Source organism: Pseudophryne corroboree, chromosome 3, assembly GCF_028390025.1.
Source record: "Pseudophryne corroboree isolate aPseCor3 chromosome 3, aPseCor3.hap2, whole genome shotgun sequence".
NCBI classification, from domain to species: domain Eukaryota; kingdom Metazoa; phylum Chordata; class Amphibia; order Anura; family Myobatrachidae; genus Pseudophryne; species Pseudophryne corroboree.
This window is the reverse complement of record NC_086446.1, coordinates 433,972,682-433,994,960: the sequence shown is the minus strand read 5'-3', so window position 1 is coordinate 433,994,960 and position 22,279 is coordinate 433,972,682. Positions and strand designations below refer to the sequence as shown.

Genomic DNA, 22,279 nt, shown 5'->3' with positions numbered 1-22,279 from the left:
CTCCTGATAAAAAGTTGATAATTTCAAAAAAGTTATTGGCATTATACCCTTTCCCGCCAGAGGTTAGGGCGCGCTGGGAAACACCCCCTAAGGTGGACAAGGCGCTCACACGCTTATCCAAACAAGTGGCGTTACCCTCTCCTGAGACGGCCGCACTTAAGGATCCATCAGATAGAAAGATGGAAGTTATTCAAAAGCTATAGCAACTGCCTGGATGTGCAGTGCTGGAGTAGTTTGGTCAGAATCCCTGATTGAAAATATTGATACCCTAGATAGGGACAATGTTTTACTGTCGTTAGAACAAATAAAGGATGCATTTATCTATATGCGTGATGCACAGAGGGATATTTGCACACTGGCATCTCGGGTGAGTGCTATGTCCATTTCAGCCAGAAGAGCCTTATGGACACGACAGTGGACAGGCGATGCGGATTCAAAACGTCACATGGAGGTTTTGCCGTATAAAGGGGAGGAGTTATTTGGAGTTGGTCTATCAGACTTGGTGGCCACGGCTACTGCCGGGAAATCCACTTTTTTACCTCAAGTCACTCCCCAACAGAGAAAGGCACCGACCTTTCAACCGCAGCCTTTTCGCTCCTACAAAAATAAGAGAGCAAAGGGCTTGTCGTACCTGCCACGAGGCAGAGGAAGAGGGAAGAGACACCAACAGGCAGCTCCTTCCCAGGAACAGAAGCCCTCCCCGGCTCCTGCAAAAACCTCAGCATGACGCTGGGGCCTCTCAAGCGGACTCGGGGACAGTGGGGGGCCGTCTCAAAAATTACAGCGCGCAGTGGGCTCACTCGCAGGTAGACCCCTGGATCCTGCAGATAATATCTCAGGGGTACAGGTTGGAATTAGAGACGGATCCTCCTCATCGTTTCCTGAAGTCTGCCTTACCAACCGTCTCTTCCGAAAGGGAGAGGGTGTTGGAAGCCATTCACAAGCTGTACGCTCAGCAGGTGATAGTCAAAGTACCCCTATTACAACAAGGAAAGGGGTATTATTCCACTCTATTTGTGGTACCGAAGCCGGATGGCTCGGTAAGGCCTATTCTAAATCTGAAGTCCTTGAACCTCTACATAAAAAAGTTCAAGTTCAAGATGGAGTCACTCAGAGCAGTGATAGCGAACCTGGAAGAAGGGGACTTTATGGTATCCTTGGACATCAAGGATGCGTATCTACACGTTCCGATTTACCCCGCACACCAGGGGTACCTCAGGTTCATTGTTCAAAACTGTCACTATCAGTTTCAGACGCTGCCGTTCGGATTGTCCACGGCGCCTCGGGTCTTTACCAAGGTAATGGCCGAGATGATGATTCTTCTTCGAAGAAAAGGCGTATTAGTTATCCCATACTTGGACGATCTCCTGATAAGGGCAAGGTCCAGAGAACAGCTGGAGACAGCTTTAGCACTATCTCAAGAGGTGCTAAGACAACACGGGTGGATTCTGAATATTCCAAAATCCCATTTAATCCCGACAACTCGTCTGCTGTTCCTAGGAATGATTCTGGACACGGTTCAGAAAAAGGTTTTCCTTCCAGAGGAAAAAGCCAAGGAGTTATCCGATCTGGTCAGGAACCTCCTAAAACCAGGAAAAGTGTCAGTACATCAATGCACAAGAGTCCTGGGAAAAATGGTGGCTTCTTACGAAGCAATTCCATTCGGCAGATTCCATGCAAGAATATTCCAAAGGGATCTGTTGGACAAATGGTCAGGGTCGCATCTGCAGATGCACCTGCGAATAACCCTGTCACCAAAGACAAGGGTGTCACTTCTGTGGTGGTTGCAGAAGGCTCACCTATTAGAAGGCCGCAGATTCGGCATTCAGGATTGGATCCTGGTGACCACGGACGCCAGCCTGAGAGGCTGGGGAGCAGTCACACAAGGAAGAAACTTCCAGGGAGTATGGACGAGTCTGGAAAAGTCTCTTCACATAAACATTCTGGAACTAAGAGCAATCTACAATGCTCTAAGCCAGGCGGAACTTCTCCTGCAAGGAAAGCCGGTGTTGATTCAGTCGGACAACATCACGGCGGTCGCCCATGTAAACAGGCAGGGCGGCACAAGAAGCAGGAGTGCAATGGCAGAAGCTGCCAAGATTCTTCGCTGGGCGGAGAATCACGTGATAGCACTGTCAGCAGTGTTCATCCCGGGCGTGGACAACTGGGAAGCAGACTTCCTCAGCAGACACGATCTTCATCCGGGAGAGTGGGGTCTACATCCAGAAGTCTTCAACATGTTAATAGACCGTTGGGAAAGACCAATTGTAGACATGATGGCGTCTCGCCTCAACAAGAAACTGGACAAATATTGCGCCAGGTCAAGAGATCCACAGGCAATAGCTGTGGACGCACTGGTAACTCCTTGGGTGTACCAGTCAGTGTATGTGTTTCCTCCTCTGCCGCTCATACCAAAGGTATTGAAGATCATACGGCAAAGAAGAGTAAGAACAATACTAGTGGTTCCGGATTGGCCGAGAAGGACTTGGTATCCGGAACTTCAAGAGATGCTCACGGACGAACCGTGGCCTCTACCTCTGAGAAGGGACCTGCTACAGCAGGGTCCCTGTCTTTTTCAAGACTTACCGCGGCTGCGTTTGACGGCATGGCGGTTGAACGCCAGATCCTAAAAGGGAAAGGCATTCCAGAAGAAGTCATTCCTACCTTGATTAAGGCACGGAAGGAAGTCACCGTGAAACATTATCACCGCATTTGGCGAAAATATGTAGCGTGGTGCGAGGATCGGAGGGTTCCGACGGAGGAATTCCAACTGGGTCGTTTCCTACATTTCCTGCAATCAGGATTATCTATGGGTCTCAAATTGGGATCCATTAAGGTTCAAATTTCGGCCCTGTCAATATTCTTCCAAAAAGAATTGGCCTCTGTCCCTGAGGTCCAGACTTTTGTCAAGGGAGTACTGCATATACAGCCTCCTGTGGTGCCTCCGGTGGCACCGTGGGATCTAAATGTAGTTTTAGATTTCCTCAAATCCCATTGGTTTGAACCATTGAAAAAGGTGGATTTGAAATATCTCACATTGAAAGTGACTATGTTACTAGCCCTGGCCTCTGCCAGGAGAGTATCTGAATTGGCGGCTTTATCTTATAAAAGTCCTTATCTAATCTTCCATTCGGATAGGGCAGAACTGCGGACTCGTCCGCATTTTCTCCCTAAAGTGGTATCAGCATTTCATCTGAACCAACCTATTGTGGTGCCTGCGGCCACTAGCGACTTGGAGGACTCCAAGTTGTTGGACGTTGTCAGAGCCTTAAAAATATACATTGCAAGGACGGCTGGAGTCAGAAAATCTGACTCGCTGTTTATATTGTATGCACCCAACAAGTTGGGCGCACCTGCTTCTAAGCAGTCGATTGCTCGTTGGATTTGTAACACAATTCAACTTGCACATTCTGTGGCAGGCCTGCCACAGCCTAAAACTGTAAAAGCCCACTCCACAAGGAAGGTGGGCTCATCTTGGGCGGCTGCCCGAGGGGTCTCGGCATTACAACTCTGCCGAGCAGCTACGTGGTCGGGGGAGAACACGTTTGTAAAATTTTACAAATTTGATACCCTGGCAAAGGAGGACCTGGAGTTCTCTCATTCGGTGCTGCAGAGTCATCCGCACTCTCCCGCCCGTTTGGGAGCTTTGGTATAATCCCCATGGTCCTTTCAGGAACCCCAGCATCCACTTAGGACGATAGAGAAAATAAGAATTTACTTACCGATAATTCTATTTCTCGGAGTCCGTAGTGGATGCTGGGCGCCCATCCCAAGTGCGGATTATCTGCAATACTTGTACATAGTTATTGTTAACTAATTCGGGTTATTGTTAAGGAGCCATCTTTAAGAGGCCCTTTCTGTTGTCATACTGTTAACTGGGTTTAGATCACAAGTTGTACGGTGTGATTGGTGTGGCTGGTATGAGTCTTACCCGGGATTCAAAATGCCTCCCTTATTGTGTATGCTCGTCCGGGCACGGTACCTAACTGGAGTCTGGAGGAGGGTCATAGGGGGAGGAGCCAGTGCACACCACCTGACCTAGTAAAGCTTTACTTTTTTGTGCCCTGTCTCCTGCGGAGCCGCTATTCCCCATGGTCCTTTCAGGAACCCCAGCATCCACTACGGACTCCGAGAAATAGAATTATCGGTAAGTAAATTCTTATTTTTTGCTTGGTGCGGCAGGAAGCCGCATGGTCACAGGGCTGCTGAGAGTAGCAGCCTCAAGCTTTTATTATTTTATTTTTATAGACTTACTATATTTTTTTTTGAGCGACTTTTCTTAACAGCGTCTTAAACGCATACTAGAAAGAGTCGCTCCAACAACTCCCCACCGGGTCGCAACAACGCTTACCTTCGCGGTACAGTGCTGTCTCGACGGGCGTCTGTGTCGGATGTTCTAGCAGGTCCAGCAGACGTAACCAAGCTGTGGCCGGAGCATGGGGGGGACGGTAAGTCTATGGATTTCCTCTTACTAGAGGGGTCAGGACACAGCTACACTGATTTGGTGGAGACTGCAAACAGTGTGTTGATGCGCTGAACATCTCGGGTGCGACAGCGCTACGCTCCAGGGATCATAGGCGCCAGGACTAGGTAGAGGCCGCGATCCTTAGAGTTTAAGTCAACAGGGGGATTCAGACGCTCTCCTTGCCGCCCCTCCTCCGAGTTCATAGCCAGTTTCCGTGCGTCTCTCATTTCACGAACTGAATGACCTCACTTCCGGCTCAGACGCTACCACGAGGGTACTCGGTCACAGCTTAGACGCTGCGGTTGTGTACACTAGAGATCCCGCCTAGACCGAGTCGCAGGCCTTAGCATCTGCATACACGTGGAGGTCGCTGAGCGTCCGTGTCCGTCAGTAAGCGACCGTGTCCGTTATCGGTTATCAAGAGTGGTAGTGTACATCAGTAACGTCTGAATCCACTCAGCTTCTTACGAGCGTATTTGCTTGGATGTGTGGTGAGTCTCCCTTTATCCCGCTCTCCGGAGGCAGGGTATACAGTACTAAAAATTCTCTCTACTTCTTAGTATGAATTGTTAATTTTTAGTACCTATTGCATATGAGACCTGTTGTTATGGAGGTTGTATTCTCATATGACAATGTCTAATGCTTTAACATGTGGCTGACTGCTAGTATGTGTGCTGACTTTTCTGTGTAATGTCAGTCCGGTTCTGACCCTCAAATCAGGTGCACTGTGGTCAGATTGATCTCACCTCTATATACTTATATATAGGTGATTTTCAGTCACAAATTGTGTAGTCTTTAACAGATTATTACCATGTCTGTGAGCGGCAAAAGTGACGAGGAGAATTTATCAAGCACTCCTACAGCCCTAACATGCTTATCTTGTAAGACAGGGTTAATTGATATAAACCAATTAGTCACTTATGAGGGTTTGTGTGCGAACTGTATTGCTTTTCAGCAAAGGAAAAAACAGGAGTTGGTTCAACCACCAACAGAGCCACCATGGAATATGTTCGCAAAGACTCTATCTTCAATAGCAGACAGGTTAACTCCGATAGCACCACCTCAAGGGTTAGGTTACACTATGAACCCATACATGCAGATCCCTTCCTATGGTTTGGTTCCAGTAGCCTCTACAAGCAACCAAGGGACAGGTAAGACTAAGACGGATACGTCTATGTGGCAGACTACACAAGATGATACATCAGATGATGATACAGTAGATTCAAATACTCCGTATGATGATCAGTCGCAGAGTTTTAGTTCAGAAGATGTAGCTGAACTTATTAGTGCTGTGAAGGCTGTTCTCTCGTTGGAAGAGCCAGCTGAGACAGTGTTAAAATCTAAAGCACCTGTGTTTAATCAAAATCAGTGAAAGCTGAATTCCCAGCGTCAGATGAGCTGACGGAAATGATGGATGAGTCCTGGGCGATGCCCAGTATGAAATATAAGATTCCTAAAAGATGGGATTCTTATTATCCATTTCCAGCTGTGGATTGTTCGAAAAGAGAAGTTCCTCCAAAAGTAGATGCACATGTACTGCGACTGGTGCATAAATCTGCTTTACCACTGTCATCTACCTCACTAAATGATGTCACAGACAGAAGGGTAGATGGCCTTTTGAAAAATATATTTTCTCTAGTAGGAGCAGTGGTAAGACCTGCTATGGCTTCGGCCTGGGTAGCAAAGGCAATGGGCGAATGGATAGAGGAACTAGAGAATGACATCTCTTCTCCTACTAGGGAGCAAGAGGATCGCTTTAGCCGTTTAAGACAATCTGCCCAATACTTGGAAGAAGCAGCAATTGATGTAGGTACAGTTGCTTCTAAAGCTTCAGCCTTGACAGTAGACGCTCGCAGAGCAGTTTGGCTACGTACCTGGAAGGCAGATGCGGAATCCAAGAAAGAATTGGAAGCATTGCCTATCAGTGGTAATATATTATTTGGAAAACCTTTATCTGATATCTTAGAATCAGAGGCTGAATCGAAAAAGGTCAGATTTCCGGCTACCTATAACCCTAAGTCAAAGGGTTTAAAATTTTGCTCTTTTCGTTGGCAAAGCGAAAGCTAAAGAGGAGCCTAAGCAACCCCAGTTTAAGACCAGGGGTAGGAAGCAGTGGTCTAGTAAAAAGCCAGCTTCCAAGCCGGAGCAGAAACGGTCAGCCTGAAGAGACTGACCTCCGCCTGGAGGATTCCAGGGTTGGGGGCCGACTCCTTCATTTTGCACACATATGGCAACAGTCGACAACAGATGCTTGGGTGCAGAAGGTAGTGTCTCGGGGGTATGGGTTCCCATTCAGGAGGCAGCCTCCTCAAAGATTTTTTTGCACCAGCCCGTCGAAGGCCAATGCCCTGCAAGAAGCAGTCCAAAAATTACTGCAGTCAGGTGTGATTGTCCCAGTACCTCCATCACAAAGGGGAAAGGGGTTTTACTCCAATTTCTAATCCAGAAGCCAAATGGGTCATATCGACCAATTCTCATCTGAAAATGTTGAACAAATACATTTGGATCCCGAAGTTCCACATGGAGACGCTACGCTCCATAATGTTGGCTATGGAACCGGGAGATTACATGGTATCTCTGGATGTACAGGATGCTTACCTACATGTGCCTATAGCACTGTCGCATCAGTGTTATCTCAGGTTTGCCATCCTCCAGGAACATTTTCAGTTCCAGGCTTTGCCCTTCGGGCTAGCAACAGCACCCAGGGTGTTTACCAAGATCATGATGGTTATGGCAGCTTGTCTGCGCAAACAGGGGATAAGAATATTCCCATACCTCGACGACCTGTTAATCTTAGCACATTCGCAAGATTTACTGTTGAGCCATCTTCAACAGACGATAGTTTGTTTACAGAGACACGGGTGGCACATAAATTGGGAAAAGTCGTCCCTGAATCCGTCACAGCGGATGGTTCATTTGGGGGCCATATTGGATTCAGACCTGCAGAAAGTTCTCTTACCAGAGAAAAAGATAGTCAAGGTGCAGGTCATGGCCCAGACAATGTCAGTCCATGCAGCAATGCGACTGTTGGGTCTGATGGTATCAACCTTCGACATGGTGGAATATGCGCAATTCCACTCCAGACCATTGCAGCACCTTATTCTGACCAAATGGAACGGAAATCATCAGACGATAAAAAAGCAGATGATAAAGTTTCTAGTAAACGTAAAAAGGTCTCTAGCGTGGTGGCTACAGACGGACCATTTAAACAAGGGACGACCCTTTTGGATAAAAGAGTGGCAAGTACTGACATCAGATGCTAGCCTGGAAAAAAGGGGGGAACCTGGATTGCACATCCTATTATTAAAGATATCAAGAGGTGCTATCATGCTGAGGCTTCTAATACTATGCTGGGGGAAGAGAGATGCAGATGCACACTCTTAGCACTAAGAACACTGATAATAAAAATAATTTAAATAAACCCTCACAATTAACATGGAGTATAATTGAAGTTCTTAGCACACATTTGCGCAAATATGCGGGCCCATGTACCGCGGCCAGGTGACTTCATCACATGGGTCCCTAACATCCCTAATATTATTACATTCTATAAATTTATACAGGACTTACCTATAAATAGGGCCTTATCAATGTGTGATCTGAAATGCAGGAACCCAGCTAATTAAAACACCTGAGGGTGAATGGGAGGAGTGCCAATCCAGAGGAAGGAAGCCTTGCCTTCCAGTGTACAATATCTCTCTTCCCCCAGCATAGTATTAGAAGCCTCAGCATGATAGCACCTCTTGATATCTTTAATAATAGGATGTGCAATCCAGGTTCCCCCCTTTTTTCCACTATATTTGTGTATATATTGTACACTGGAAGGCAAGGCTTCCTTCCTCTGGATTGGCACTCCTCCTATTCACCCTCAGGTGTTTTAATTAGCTGGGTTCCTGCATTTCAGATTACACATTGATAAGGCCCTATTTAGAGGTAAGTCCTGTATAAATTTATAGAATGTGATATTAGGGATGTTAGGGACCCATGTGATGAAGTCACCTGGCCGCGGTACATGGGCCCGCATATTTGCGCAAATGTGTGCTAAGAACTTCAATTATACTCCATGTTAATTGTGAGGGTTTATTTAAATTATTTTTATTATCAGTGTTCTTAGTGCTAAGAGTCTGCATCTCTCTTCCAACAGATGCTAGCCTGCAAGGCTGGGGTGCGGTACTCGGAAGCCTGTGGTTCCAGGGAAAATGGACCGCAAGGGAAAGTCGCCTGCCAATAAATCTGTTGGAAATAAGGGCCATTTACTTGGCTCTAGTTCAGGCAAAGGACAGTCTGCAAGGAAGACCAGTCCAGATTCGCTCAGACAATGCGACGGCAGTAGCGTACCTCAATCATCAAGGAGGAACTCGCAGCAAGAGACTGATGGAGGAAGTAGCTCCCATTCTAAGATGGGCAGAACTCCATCTCCCAGCATTGTCAGCAGTATTTGTCCCGGGTGTACTGAACTGGGAAGCGGATTTTCTCAGTCGACACACCATTCAGGAAACCGAATGGGCATTGCACCCAGAAGTGTTTCAGACACTGGTGAACAGATGGGGTCTACCAGAGATAGACCTCATGGCGTCTCGTCTAAACAACAACGTTCCAAGGTACGGATCGAGAACAAGGGACCCAGGAGCAGTCCTTGTAGACGCACTGTCAGTAGAATGGAGGTTTCAGCTGGCATATCTGTTCCCTCCAATATCTCTGTTACCCATAGTAGTGAGAAAAATAAAGCAAGCAAAAGGAGCAATAATTCTAATAGCTCCAGCTTGGCCAAGAAGGCATTGGTACACAGATCTACTGAGGATGTCCGTGGAAGCACCGATACTGCTCCCTCAACGTCCAGATCTGCTAATGCAGGGTCCTTGTTGTCAGTCATCTAGATCGCCTGTCTTTGACGGCGTGGCTGTTGAAACCTCTATCTTAGAAGCTAAAGGGTTTTCGAATCAAGTAATCCAAACTATGCTTAGAGCGAGAAAGCCTTCTTCGGCCCGTGTGTATCATAGAATATGGCAAGCCTATATTCATTGGTGTACTGGAAAAAATTTGAATCCAAGATCTTTTAAAGTATCATGGATTTTGGATTTCCTTCAAGCAGGATTGGATAAAGGTTTGAAAGTTGATTCCTTGAGAGTTCAAGTATCAGCGTTAACTGTATGGTTTCAGCGAAAGATTGCTGATGTACAGGATGTATGCACTTTTTTTTTTCAGGGAGTTGTACATATTCAGCCTCCATTTGTTCCTCCTGCAGCTCCCTGGGATTTGAATTTAGTTCTTAAATTTCTCCAGGGCCCTCTGTTTGAACCACTTAAGAGAACAGATCTTAAATGGTTAACGGCTAAAGTGCTTTTTCTACTGGCAATGGCGTCAGCCAGAAGAGTGTCAGATTTAGGAGCATTATCGTGTAAGTCTCCTTTCCTAAGTTTTTTTCCAGACAGAGCAGTTCTCAGAACGAGATCTAGTTATCTTCCAAAGGTGGTATCAAAGTTTCACCTGAATGAAGAGCTTGTAGTCCCAGCTTTTCAGGTATCGGTACTATCTGCGGGAGAAGCGTCGCTGGACGTGGTCCGAGCTTTAAGAATCTACATAGATCGTACTAGTGCCATCAGAAAAACAGATTCTCTCTTCATCCTCTACGGATTACATAGAAGAGGATGGCCTGCTAGTAAACAGACGCTGGCGAGATGGCTCCGAATGGTAATATCAGAAGCTTATTCTCATGCAGATCTCCCTACTCCGGCTAATGTCTCTGCACACTCTACACATAAGGTAGGTCCTTCTTGGGCAGCACAACAGGGTGCTTCAGCAGAACAGATATGTAAGGCAGCCACATGGTCTTCCATAAACACATTCATTAGACATTATGCCTTGGATACTTTTGCCTCTCATGACGCAGACTTCGGGCGAAAGGTCCTCCAGTGTAATCAGGAGCGTCCCCACCACTAGAATGGCTTTGGGAATCCCAATGTTATCCTGTGGATAATCCTGTGGACCCAGCCAGAGAAATATACATTATGGTAAGAACTTACCGTTTATAACGTGATTTCTCTTATGTCCGGTATCCACAGGGATCCCACCCTGACGCATCTGATTTGAGGATCTTGACAATCACTAAAACCTCTTCCTTCTTGTATGGAAGGGTGTGCATGTGTGTTCTTATCGCCTAAACAGGTCCCTACCTGATGCTCCTGCCTAAATCGCTGTGGAAAGAACTGTTTTGACTGAGTCAGTGGGCGGGACTATATGGTGAAGTCCCCAATGCATCGTGGGAGGCCAGAAAGCTTGTGACCGTGTTGCCATTTCCGCTGTCGCTCAACTATATCCCAATGTTATCCTTTGGATACCTGTGGACATAAGAGAAATCACGTTATCAACGGTAAGTTCTTACCATAACGTATATTTCCCAAAGAAGCTGCATCCTCCTGAGGCTCTGGATGGGTGATTGTGATCACCCCTGTAGGACGCAGTGGCCACCCCCCTAACCCCCTCCCTCCACCTTGCAGTTTACTTGCTTTCTGCGCTGGTCTCCTTGGCAACCGCACTCAGCGGCAGCGCAATCTCTGAGACTAAAGCAGTGCTGGAGGTGACAGCGGGGAGGCTCTGTCAGTGACGTGTGAAGCAGCCTGCAACGCGAAACAAATCCCGCACTGAGTGTGCACAGCGTGGTGCTCAGTGCATAGAGGGAGACTGTTATCAGCGCACAACGCTATCGCTCTGAGAAGTGAATGTTTGTTTAAGGCACAAAGCACATTACATTTGGGCTGCTTTAAGCTTTAACTTTAAACTTTCAGTCATCCACTCAAAATGGCGCTTTGAAAACCTAGTGAGATGGGTGCCAGTGGAGGGGGAAGGCAGAGTTGGCAGGTATCTATGCCGGTCATTCATCTAGCAAGCTCCCCAGCTAGGCAGTGACAATGGCAACAATGTTTTCTTCTCTGCACAGAGACAGGTGCACATTAATAAGACTGCCAGAGCCTGCACACATTACAGTTGTATCCGGACTCTGGGTCGACACCACTTAGGTCGACACCTATTGGTTGACACCACTTAGGTCAACACTAGAAATAGGTCGACATGCAAAAAGGTCGACATGAGTTTTTCACAAATATTTTTATTTTATTTTTTTTTACTTTACGATCCACGTGGACTACGATTGGGAATGGTAACCTGTGCCTATCGCAGCGAGGGGACACTGTGCGCTAATTGGGATTCCCAGTCACTTTTTACGAAGAAACCGACACAAATTTCTTTTTTTTAAACTCATGTCGACCTTTTTTTTTATGCCGACCTTGTTCATGTCGACTTAATGGCCCTGTCGACCCATTTCTAGTGTCGACCTACCCACTGTTGACCAATTGGTGTTGACCTAGACACTGTCGACTCTTGAGTCCCATACCCCATTACAGGCTGGTGTCTGAGGGAGTTTAGTATAAGGGAGTAGAAATATATATATACCTCCCTCTATCCTTCTGATATTCCTCGCTTTTTCTCTCTGTTTGCTATTGAGAGTGCTGTATTATTGTGTCTCCTCTGTCCGTTAGAATGGCAGGCAGGGGACTAGCAAATAAAGCGTAACAAAAACTGTGTGCGCGAACTGTAATAAAAAAAACACACAGATTATTCCTCCCTGTGTGAAGCATGTGCTTCGGAGGTCGCATCAATCAGTCCGTCATAGGACGCTAATGTTCTCCCCTGGGCGTTGGCTCTCACAGGAACCATCTCGGTTACATACCGAATTGGCTGCCTTGCAGAAGACTTGTCAGACAGGGAGATTCCTCACAACGAGGTACCACTTTCTTCTATTTCTTCAGAACTACCTTGGGTGGCAGGACTAGCCGAGTCGGTGGAGGTTCTATCAAAACACTTAGTTAAGTCCAATAGACAGCCACAGACAGTTTCTAAAGCTCAGAAACGTCCAGCTCTGCTGATTTTTCAATCAGATGAATCAGGAGAGGAACTCCTCTCGCGGGATTGCCGTGAAATGGGTAAAATTACTGACGCTGATGACGAACTTTCTCAAGAATCTACTCAGTACGTTAAACCTCTTAACTTGGCGGTAAGGCGAGTTTTAAACATTTCTGAGGCTGTGCCGCCAGATTCGCCAGACACTGCCTTATTTAGTAGAAGACAAAGAACGTCAGTCACTTATCCCTTTTCAAAGATAGTCCAGTTTCTTTGAAAAGGGATATCAGCTGACTGAGCCTTGGAGGAACACGGATAAGCGATTTCAGATGCCAAAACGATTCTTGAGTAATTATCCTTTTCCATCATCTATGACAGATAAGTCTCCTGAAGTGGATTGTTCTCTCTCCAGGTTATCAAAGAAGACTGCATTATCTGTCCCAGGCGCAACTTCCTTAAAAGACCCCACGGATCGTATACTAGATACCTTATTGAAATCCATTTATTCGGCTGCAGGTGTTTCCATTAGAACAGTCCTGCTGAGCTCTTGAGTGAACAAAGCAGTGGAACATTGGGCTTCTAAGTTGATTAAGGACTTACAAGATGGAGTTTTGGTGAAAGAAGTCCTAATTATTAAGGCCCAGGCCTGGCCAACCTGTGGCTCTCCAGATGTTGTGAAACTACACATCCCAGCATGCCCTGCCACACGTTTAGCATTCCCTAATAGCAAAACTGTGGCAAGGCATGATAGGACTTGTAGTTTACAACAGCTGGAGAGCCACAGGTTGGCCAGGCCTGTTCTAGCCGAACACATTAAGGAATCTGCTATATACACAGTATAGGAGAAGCTGCTAGAGATATCGGTCAGGTTAATTCAAGAATCTCTGCATCCACTATTGCAGCCAGAAAGAGACCTGACTAAGATCGTGACGAGGGGACACGGAGTCTGAGAGCTGCGGATTCTCTGCCGTTTTCAGGTGATTCTTTTTGGGAAAGAACTAGAATCTCACAATCTACGAGTGGTAAATTTACTTTCCTGCCGACTCTGGCCCCACTGAGTAAATGCTCTTATACTGTAACATCCTTTTGCTCCTTTAGTCTACACCTTTCAGAGGTAGAGGCAAACAACCAGCCGTTGCTCGTCGCCAGGACCCGAAACCTACAGAAAAGGCTGTGGCATGACGGTCTTCCTTCCCACCGGGGCCCAAATACGGTGGGAGCACAGTTTTGAAATTTTAATGATGCCTGGTAGAAAAAAACAACAACTCAGAACGCATGGATTCGCACTATCATTTCCCAAGGGTACAGGCTAGATTTTGAAGTTTTACCACCAGAAAATATTTTCGATTCTTCCAACCCTTATGGACAGACGGATGGCCCTTCAGGGTGCAATGCAGACATTAGTGGAATCGACAGTATTCATGCCGGTACTTCACCTTCACCGCAAAAAGGGTTACTATTCCAATCTTTTTGTAGTACCAAAACTGGATGGTACAATAAGGCCAATTTTGAACCTGAAATCACTGAATCCGTTTATAGCTTATTATCAATTCAAGATGGAGTCGATCAACTCGATAATTGCGAGATTGGAACCCAGGGAATTTATGATATCTCTAGATATCAAAGATGCATATCTTCATATTCAGATATGGGAACCTCACCAAGTTTTCCTCAGGTTCGTGATACGAAAGTTCATTCTCAGTTCAGAGCTTTGCCATTCGGACTATCCACAGCACCCAGAGTGTTTACCAATGTCATGTCGGTGATGATTGCTCACCTCAGAATATTGGGAGTTAGTTATCCCGTACCTAGACGACCTTCTCCTCAAAGCACCATCCGATCTTCTACGGGAAAATGCTCTATTGAGCACGGTTGGATAATCCGTTTTTGAAAGTCCCAATCTTCTGCCGTCGCAATGTATCCAGTTGTCCAGAATCATCCCGAGACCAACGTACAGAGTCTTTTTACCACAGGACAAAGCTCTGAGTATACAACGACTGGCCCAGGCAGTACTTAAACCACGACTGGTGTCACTCAATGATCTAGGCCACATCTCCACCTTCAGCAGTTGGTCTGTTTAACTCCCAAGACAAGGGTGTCACTACTTTGGTGGCTCCGATTACACAACCTCATGGCGGGCAAATTGGGGCATGGTGGTGATGAATTCTCACTTTCACGGCCGCTGGTCTCCGCAATAATCTGTATTGCTGATAAATGTGTTGGAACTAAGGTTGATATACAATGTTCTACTGTAGGCCGCTCACATTCTTCACTTAAAGGCGGTATAAGGTTCAGTCAGACAATGCAATGGCTCTAGTGTACATCAACAAACAAGGCGGAAGTTGCATGGCGATGCTGGAGGAGATGCATATTCTGCACTGGGTAGAACGCCACGCAGTGATTCTCTTCAGTATTAATTCTGGAAGTTGACAATTGGAAAGCAGACCATCTCAGTCGTCAGGAGATCCATCCAGGAGAATGGTCTCTTCACCCAGAAATGTTCGATGCTCTGATAGAACTTTGGGATTGTCAGAAGGTGGATCTCATGGCATCTCGACTCAATCTTTGGCTTGCTCGTTACATGTCCAGGACACGAGATCCTCAAGCAGAAGTGGTGGACGCTCCTTGCCTTGGCCGTACGACCTAGTGTACGTTTTTCCTCAGTTTACTCTGTCTCGGATGCTCCAGAGAATCAAATGGGAATGAATCAAGGTCATTCTGGTAGCACCAGATTGGCCTCGAAGGGTTTGGTTTTCGGACCTGCACTCTCTTCTGGCGGATGAGCTGTGGCCTCTTTCTCTGCGTCCGGATCTGCTACAGCAAGATCTCTCTGTGCACCCAGACTTCCCATGACCACGTTTAACGGAGTGGCTATTGAGGCAGACATCTTAAAATGTAGAGTGATTCCAGAGGCCATGATTCTTACGATGATGAGAGTGCGTAAACCAGTTGCAGCGTCTCATCATCGCATTTGGTGGTCTTATGTCTCTTGGTGTGAGCAGAAGGGTTTACCATCAGACTCCTTATCGTTTATCACGTCTTTTGCTGTTTCTTCAGGTTGGTTTAGACTCTGGACTTCGCCTGGGGTCCCTGAAAGTTCAGGTATCTGCATTATCTATTTTCTTCCAAGAACGTCTAGCGCTTCTGCCAGATGTAAAAACGTTCTTACAAGGGGTACTGCGTGTACAGTCTCCATTTGTACTGCCCACAGCTCCTTGGGATTTAAATCTGGTACTCCATTTCCTCCAGTCCAACAGTTTTGAGCCTTTGGAAGACGCAGACCTTAAATATCTTGCTAGGAAGGCTGTTTTTCTACTAGTCATAGTTACAGCCCAGGAGGGTTTCTTAATTGATTGGTTTTGTCTTGTAAGCCTCCATACTTAAATTTCCATCCTGATAGGGCAGAGTTGCGGTCGCATGCCTGGTTCCTTCCAAAGGTTGTGTCCACTTTTTTCATATCAATCAACCTATTGCGGTTCCGTCCTTGCAGGACGATTCTGGAACACCACCTACTCTGGATGTAATGCGGGCTTTGAAGATCTACATGGATTGGACAGCGGCTTTATTAAAATCTGATTCTTTATACGTGCTTTATGATGTCCCTCGTCGCGGGTGGTCTGCTACTAAGCAGAACCTGGGCCGCTGGATTCGGTTGACCACTCGTCAGGCCTATCTTAACAAATCTAGACCTCCTCTGTTATTGCTGCTCACTGTACACGTTCTGTGGGGGACGTCGTGGGCCGCTAGTAAGGGAGCTAACACGTCTCAACGCTGCAGGGCAGCTATTTGGACTAGTATTCATATGTCTGAGAAGTTCTACAAGTTTGACACTTTTGCAGCTACATCTTCATGGTTTAGCCGCCTGGTTTTGCAAGTTCCTCAGCGCTCTCACGGCCAGGGGGGAAACTTTGGGACGTCCCCAGCGTCTTGATTTAGTGCCATTGTCCCCTATTGACTGACAGAAAAAGGACGATTTTTGGTACTTACCGATTAATCCCTTTTTCGGAAGCCACAGGGGAAATTGGCCGGCTGCCCTGTGCTGTTCTCTTGCTTTCATTATTGTTGTGTTTAATTGGTATATGCGCTTTTTCCTCATTTAGTTTTGTTCTCTTGTTCCAGTCTCCTCTCTGCTCATTCTTAACTGAGGGATGATGTGGGATAGAGGGGGAGGAGCCTGTTTTACATTTAGATTATTTAAAGTGCCAGCTCCCTGTAAGCCGCCATCAATACTCCAGCGTCTTGACCTAGTGCCAGTGTCCCCTATGGCTTCCGAAAAAGGGATTTATCGGTAAGTACCAAAATCCTCTTTTTAGTGCTTGGAGGTGGTGACTATGATCATGGTGGATAGGGCTATGGTCACAGCTGTGCTAGATTATAAGGAGGCTACAGTGATGGATACTTTGCTATAGGTCAGTGATGGCTAACCTTGACACTCCAGCTGTTGTTGAACTACACAACCCAGCATGCCCTGCATCAGTTTTATCATGGCCAAATAACAAAACTGTAGCAGAGCATGCTGGGATATGTAGTTCAACAGCTGGAGTGTCAAGGTTAACCATCACTACTATAGGTCCTTATAGTAACACCAGCTTACTGGCGTTCCCGGTCTGAAGATCGACAGTGTTTAGGTCGACCACTATAGGTCGACAGTCACTAGGTCGACATGGATGGAAGGTCGACAGGGTTTCTAGGTCGACGTGCTAGGTCGACAGGTCTAAAGGTCGACATGAGTTTTTCACATTTTTTTTTTTTCATACTTAACGATCCACGTGGACTACGATTGGAACGGTAAAGTGTGCCGAGCGAAGCGGTAGCGGAGCGAAGGCACCATGCCCGAAGCATGGCGAGCGAAGCGGTGCACTCATTTGGGATCCCGGTCACTCTACGAAGAAAACGACACCAAAAAAAAAAATCCTCATGTCGACCTAGCACATGTCGACCTAGAAACCCTGTCGACCTTCCATCCATGTCGACCTAGTGACTGTCGACCTAAACACTGTCGATTTGATGAACCACACCCGTTCCAAGATACGGCTGTTTCTGGACCTAAAATTGCTCAGTGTTTTGCTCTCATTTATAAGTAAGACACAGAATTAGAGTATCATAGTTTTATCATGCGCAAGAGCCAAGTAATGACAGATTGGTTGGTTTGGTGTCTTAATAATTTTACTTTTATCTGCATAACCAACATTTTGTTAAATATTTACATTTACTTGTTCCTGTATCTTACGTTTTCTTAATAAAATTTCTATATCATAATGCAAATACAATTTAAAATTGTCTAATTTTAACTAGATGTAATGTTAATGACCCATTAATGAATAGATGTTGGTGGAACCATAGGCCTAATTGTTACATTGGTGTAAAAAATATTTTTTGTCTGCTGCAGGTTCACTGCCAAGATGAGGTGTGCGGTTTGCTGCCATTTTTAAATCCTGAAGTACCAGATCAGTTTTACCGCCTATGGCTATCCCTCTTTCTTCACGCTGGGTAGGTATCTTAAAGATCTTGTGGTCACTTGTGTAAATGTATTTGGGCTTGGGGACAATATACACAACACAAATACATATAGAACATCTAAAGCAGGTTAATGGACTAAGCGTAAAGGTCTTCTATTAAAAATCTGACAGATATGATTTAGAAGAAGCAAAATATCTGGTAATTTAATAGCTGCTGCTTAGGAAATAGAAAATCTTCTTGAGTTCTGTCATGTTTTGTGAAAGTTTGTGTTTGTAACTGTTCATTGATGGCTTGGTAGCATGGAATAAGTTGAATTTTGACTTTAAAAGACAAGGGGTTAAAAGGAGGAAAAATAATAAGTAATTGCTGGCTGACCTGCACCTTCCGCTCCTCTTCCTGTTCTGTTAGGGTCATTCATTGCCTGGTGTCGGTGATCTTTCAGATGGCAGTTCTGCGTGACTTGGAGAAGCTGGCAGGCTGGCTTCGAATCTCTATCATCTACATCTTAAGTGGTATCACAGGGAACTTAGCCAGTGCCTTGTTCCTGCCTTACAGGGCAGAGGTGAGTTCATTGGGGCAGTGTGAGGCCGGCCTAACAGTCATATCTGAAGTGATACATAGTGATCTCCACACATTAGGTAATATCAAATTGACACTTATTGGAACACTCGTATGTACTTCTTTACAGTCCTATACATCCAACTATGCTAGCAGATTCCGCAGTAGAGGACTGATGGGAATATACAGCATGTCTGTGATTCAGCAGTAGAGGATTGATAGAAATATGCAGCATGGTCTTATGAAGGTTTTGGGCTATGAAGTTTCTATTCTAGAAAGTGAAGATGATACAAGGAAAAGCCCTCCCGTAGGTGCTGTGAGAACATACAGAATTCATTTGTGTCAGATTGCTTTTATGCCTCTCTGTTGGCAAAATAAGTAATAATTCTCCTTATTTGTCTCTGTATTTGGAGGGTGCTCAGTGTCTCTGGCTTCTTTCTGGTCAGTAATGCATCACCTTCTCCTCCCTCACCCATTGATGCCCTCCCTCCCCTGTGTTCCCGCTGGCACGTGCATCTCCCTCTCATGTCTGATTTTCTAGATTTCACACGATTATCCTGAGATAAGCTGTCTGGCCTTACACCTTACTAATCCAGGTGATCAGACTGCTGGGATCTGACACTAGTTTCCTAAGTGAAATCTGTCGCTCTCACTAGGTCATGACACTTTCACTAACTTCACATAATATACATGTTTTATTCTCAATCCTTTGCATTATTCTGCTGTCATTTCCTAATTTTCTTATGATTCATACAGCACATTGATACTGCTGCTCCATTTATCTATATATTTGCTTTCACAAGTCATTTGTTTATTTTATTTTTTTCTTATTAAATATAGGTTGTTTTTTTTAAATATAGTTGTCTTCTATATTGGAGTTCCCATCTTATACTCGATCTGCTGAAACTCAGGTGTAATTTCTGTACTGTGGGTTAAATGTATGAAGCAGTGAAAAGAGTGGAGAAGTTGTCCATGTCAACAAATCACCTTCTACCTATAATTTTATAGAATGCACTTGATAAATGTTACCTCAAAGCTGATTGGTTGCCATGGGCAACTTCTCCACTGGCTCTCTTCTCCACTATTTTCACAGTTTCATGCATCAACAGAACCTACGTTGTTTTTTTAATGGTTAGTGTGGTGTTCTAATCGCATTTCAAATTGCTTCTTTGTGAGTACAGTAAGATATCCTGTAGGACTACATTGACCTTAAAGCACGGTACAGATGGAAAAAAAAAATATTTCAACAGCTATGGTTTATACCAGTATGACTAATATTTACAGCAATTATTGACGCTGCATTAAGTTTTAGATGTTTTACAAACATTGCTCAAAAGTCACTCTTTTGATGTAGTCCTTAAATGTCACTAATTTCTCTCCCATGAATTCTTCTCTTGCATCTCCCCCCCCCCCCCCCCCCCCCCCCACAGGTTGGTCCAGCAGGGTCTCAGTTTGGTCTCCTGGCGTGTCTGTTCGTAGAGCTGTTCCAGAGTTGGCAAATCTTGGCAAAGCCATGGAAGGCGTTCTTCAAACTTCTTGGCATTGTTTTCTTTCTGTTCCTATTTGGACTGCTCCCATGGATTGACAACATAGCCCACATTTTTGGCTTTATCAGTGGTCTCTTGCTCTCATTTTCCTTTCTTCCATACATTACATTTGGCACAGCAGACAAGTACCGCAAAAGAGCCATGATCCTCATCTCTCTGCTAGTCTATATTGGTCTATTTGCCTCTTTGGTCATTTGGCTGTATGTGTATCCAATTAACTGGGCTTGGATAGAGTTCCTTACCTGCATCCCCTTCACCAACAAGTTCTGTGAGAAATATGATATAGACCAGGTGCTTCATTGATTTACCAGCGTATCAACCGTGGAAGGTGAAACTTGAAAGTTCTGGAGAGAAGAGTATTGGATTGGGCTCCATTTTACCCAAGACTTAGATTGGTTTATCAACTTTAATATGAATGATACGGGAGAGCACACTGGCCAATGTGGCGTGAAATATTTGGTGCCAGAAGCATGATGGCCATATCTGAGTCAGTCCAAATCTCCGTTCCTGATCATGGATCTGCTCACTGGACTGTGGCATTTATTTTGAGGAGCTAAAAAAGAAACCCTGAAAGGGTGAATGAGCTTTTCAGTTACTGTCGTCATAGAAATTTGCAGCTCAGGAATCACCTACTGACTGAATGCATTGTTAATGTTTGGTGTAAAACCCTGGTAGCGGGGAATACAAAGTTAGAGAAAAGGTTCAGTGTGGCCACATTTAATAGAAGCAGCAAATGTTCACAATTGCTCTCTGTTTAGAGGTTGTTTGATGAGATTTTACTGAGAAAATGCTGCCTCTGAGGCACTTTAGTCCTCGCTTGAGTTTACAAATGGCATAGTAAAACTCTAGGGAAAAAACACTAGGTCCTGTTACATGAGATTTGCCCAGTTTACAGTACTTAACTTGGACCGAAGTGCATCTACATCTCAACTTTATAAAACTCAAGGATACATTTTATGGCCATCCATCTACCACCACCAGCAAACATCATAACATAAATAACCTGTATGCTTTTACAAATTAGACATTAGCCATTGACCTGCATCTCTCCATCTGCTTACTAATTAGATGTCGGGCATATATTTCACCTCTTCTTAAGTTATTGGTGACATGCTTACTAACCAGACATCAGCAACCTGTATCTCTCCCATCCTTTATGAATCTGACATCTATTATTCCTGTTAGACGTGTATTTTCTATCCCACATCTCCTTTCTAACAGTCAGTAGTTTATTTTGAATGTCCAAGATATTAATGCATTTAATGCCAACTCCTCCACTCAGGACAAGCATACGGGTGCAGAAACTTCACAGAAACTTTACCTACTGTATAGATACTTTTCTCCTTCTCATAAATATCTAGGTATTTGATAAGTCTGATACCAGACGTAAGTAACCAGATGTCAGGGGCATGTTTGTCTTTGCTCTCCTCAAATAGCTAGACACGACAAACAAGAACTTCTGTTATCCTCCAAATGACACACTCGCCCCGACACCTATTTATATCCCCTGCTCCGTCACTACCTTCTATTCCAGTGATATCATGTACATATATATTCACAAGTTTCCAGACTTAATTGAGATAATCCTCTTCACTCCCTCTTAACTCCAACCCTTGAAATGTGCAATACAGAGGCACATATATTAGAAATTGCTTTTCCTTTCATATGAATAGACATCAGGGACCTTCTGTACCTCACATCCAGGTGCAGTGCACATATATCAGGGACACAGTGTTCTGTTCATTTTTGCATTAATGGACCAAAATCTTGCACAGTGAGTTAAGGCGATCATTTGTCTCACTGTGCAATCGTCTGAAAGCTGAATCTACTGAGAATAAGAAAGGGCTTTAGTTTTTTTCCAGAGACTAGAATATTTTTAATGTAAGACCTTTGCGTTGGACACTTGGATTTTAAATCACCTTTTGCTGGGCAATAGGGTCTACTTTGCAAAGTGTTGGAGTGAATGTTCATTTTGTACAAGCGCCATTCGGATGTCACAGAAGAATATGCAACCAAGGTAGTTTTTGATGCAATTTTTAGTAAAATGTTTATATTTAATATAATATATTTAAAGCAAGACAACACCATTCTCTCCTACTGCAGCCTTTTTGCTGCCCACTATCCAGAGAGTGGTGTTCTGTTGGGCAACGGTTGCTGTTGGTACTCCAGAACTGGTTTAAACATGGAGAACTCGACAGCTTTTGAAATAAAACACTTATGTTTTATGTTTTCACTTTGTGTCTTGTGTATGATTGGAAATAACCTAAAGGTAACCAGTTTTGTGATCCTTATACCACTCCAATTATCTGCATTTTGTATGTAGTTTTCAAAATAAAGACTAGTGTTTTGACAA

General features: G+C 44.9%; 1 protein-coding gene across 1 annotated transcript in view; it reads left to right on the top strand.

Moving 5' to 3' along the window:
• Positions 1–22,279, top strand: part of RHBDF2 (rhomboid 5 homolog 2) — a 230,949-nt gene extending 208,670 nt beyond the window's left edge. The window contains exons 17-19 of the mRNA XM_063960416.1: positions 17,751–17,851; positions 18,230–18,383; positions 19,810–22,279. Of these exons, the coding sequence (XP_063816486.1) occupies positions 17,751–17,851; positions 18,230–18,383; positions 19,810–20,229 (675 nt within the window). The 3' untranslated portion in view covers positions 20,230–22,279. The remainder of the gene's footprint in view (positions 1–17,750; positions 17,852–18,229; positions 18,384–19,809) is intronic.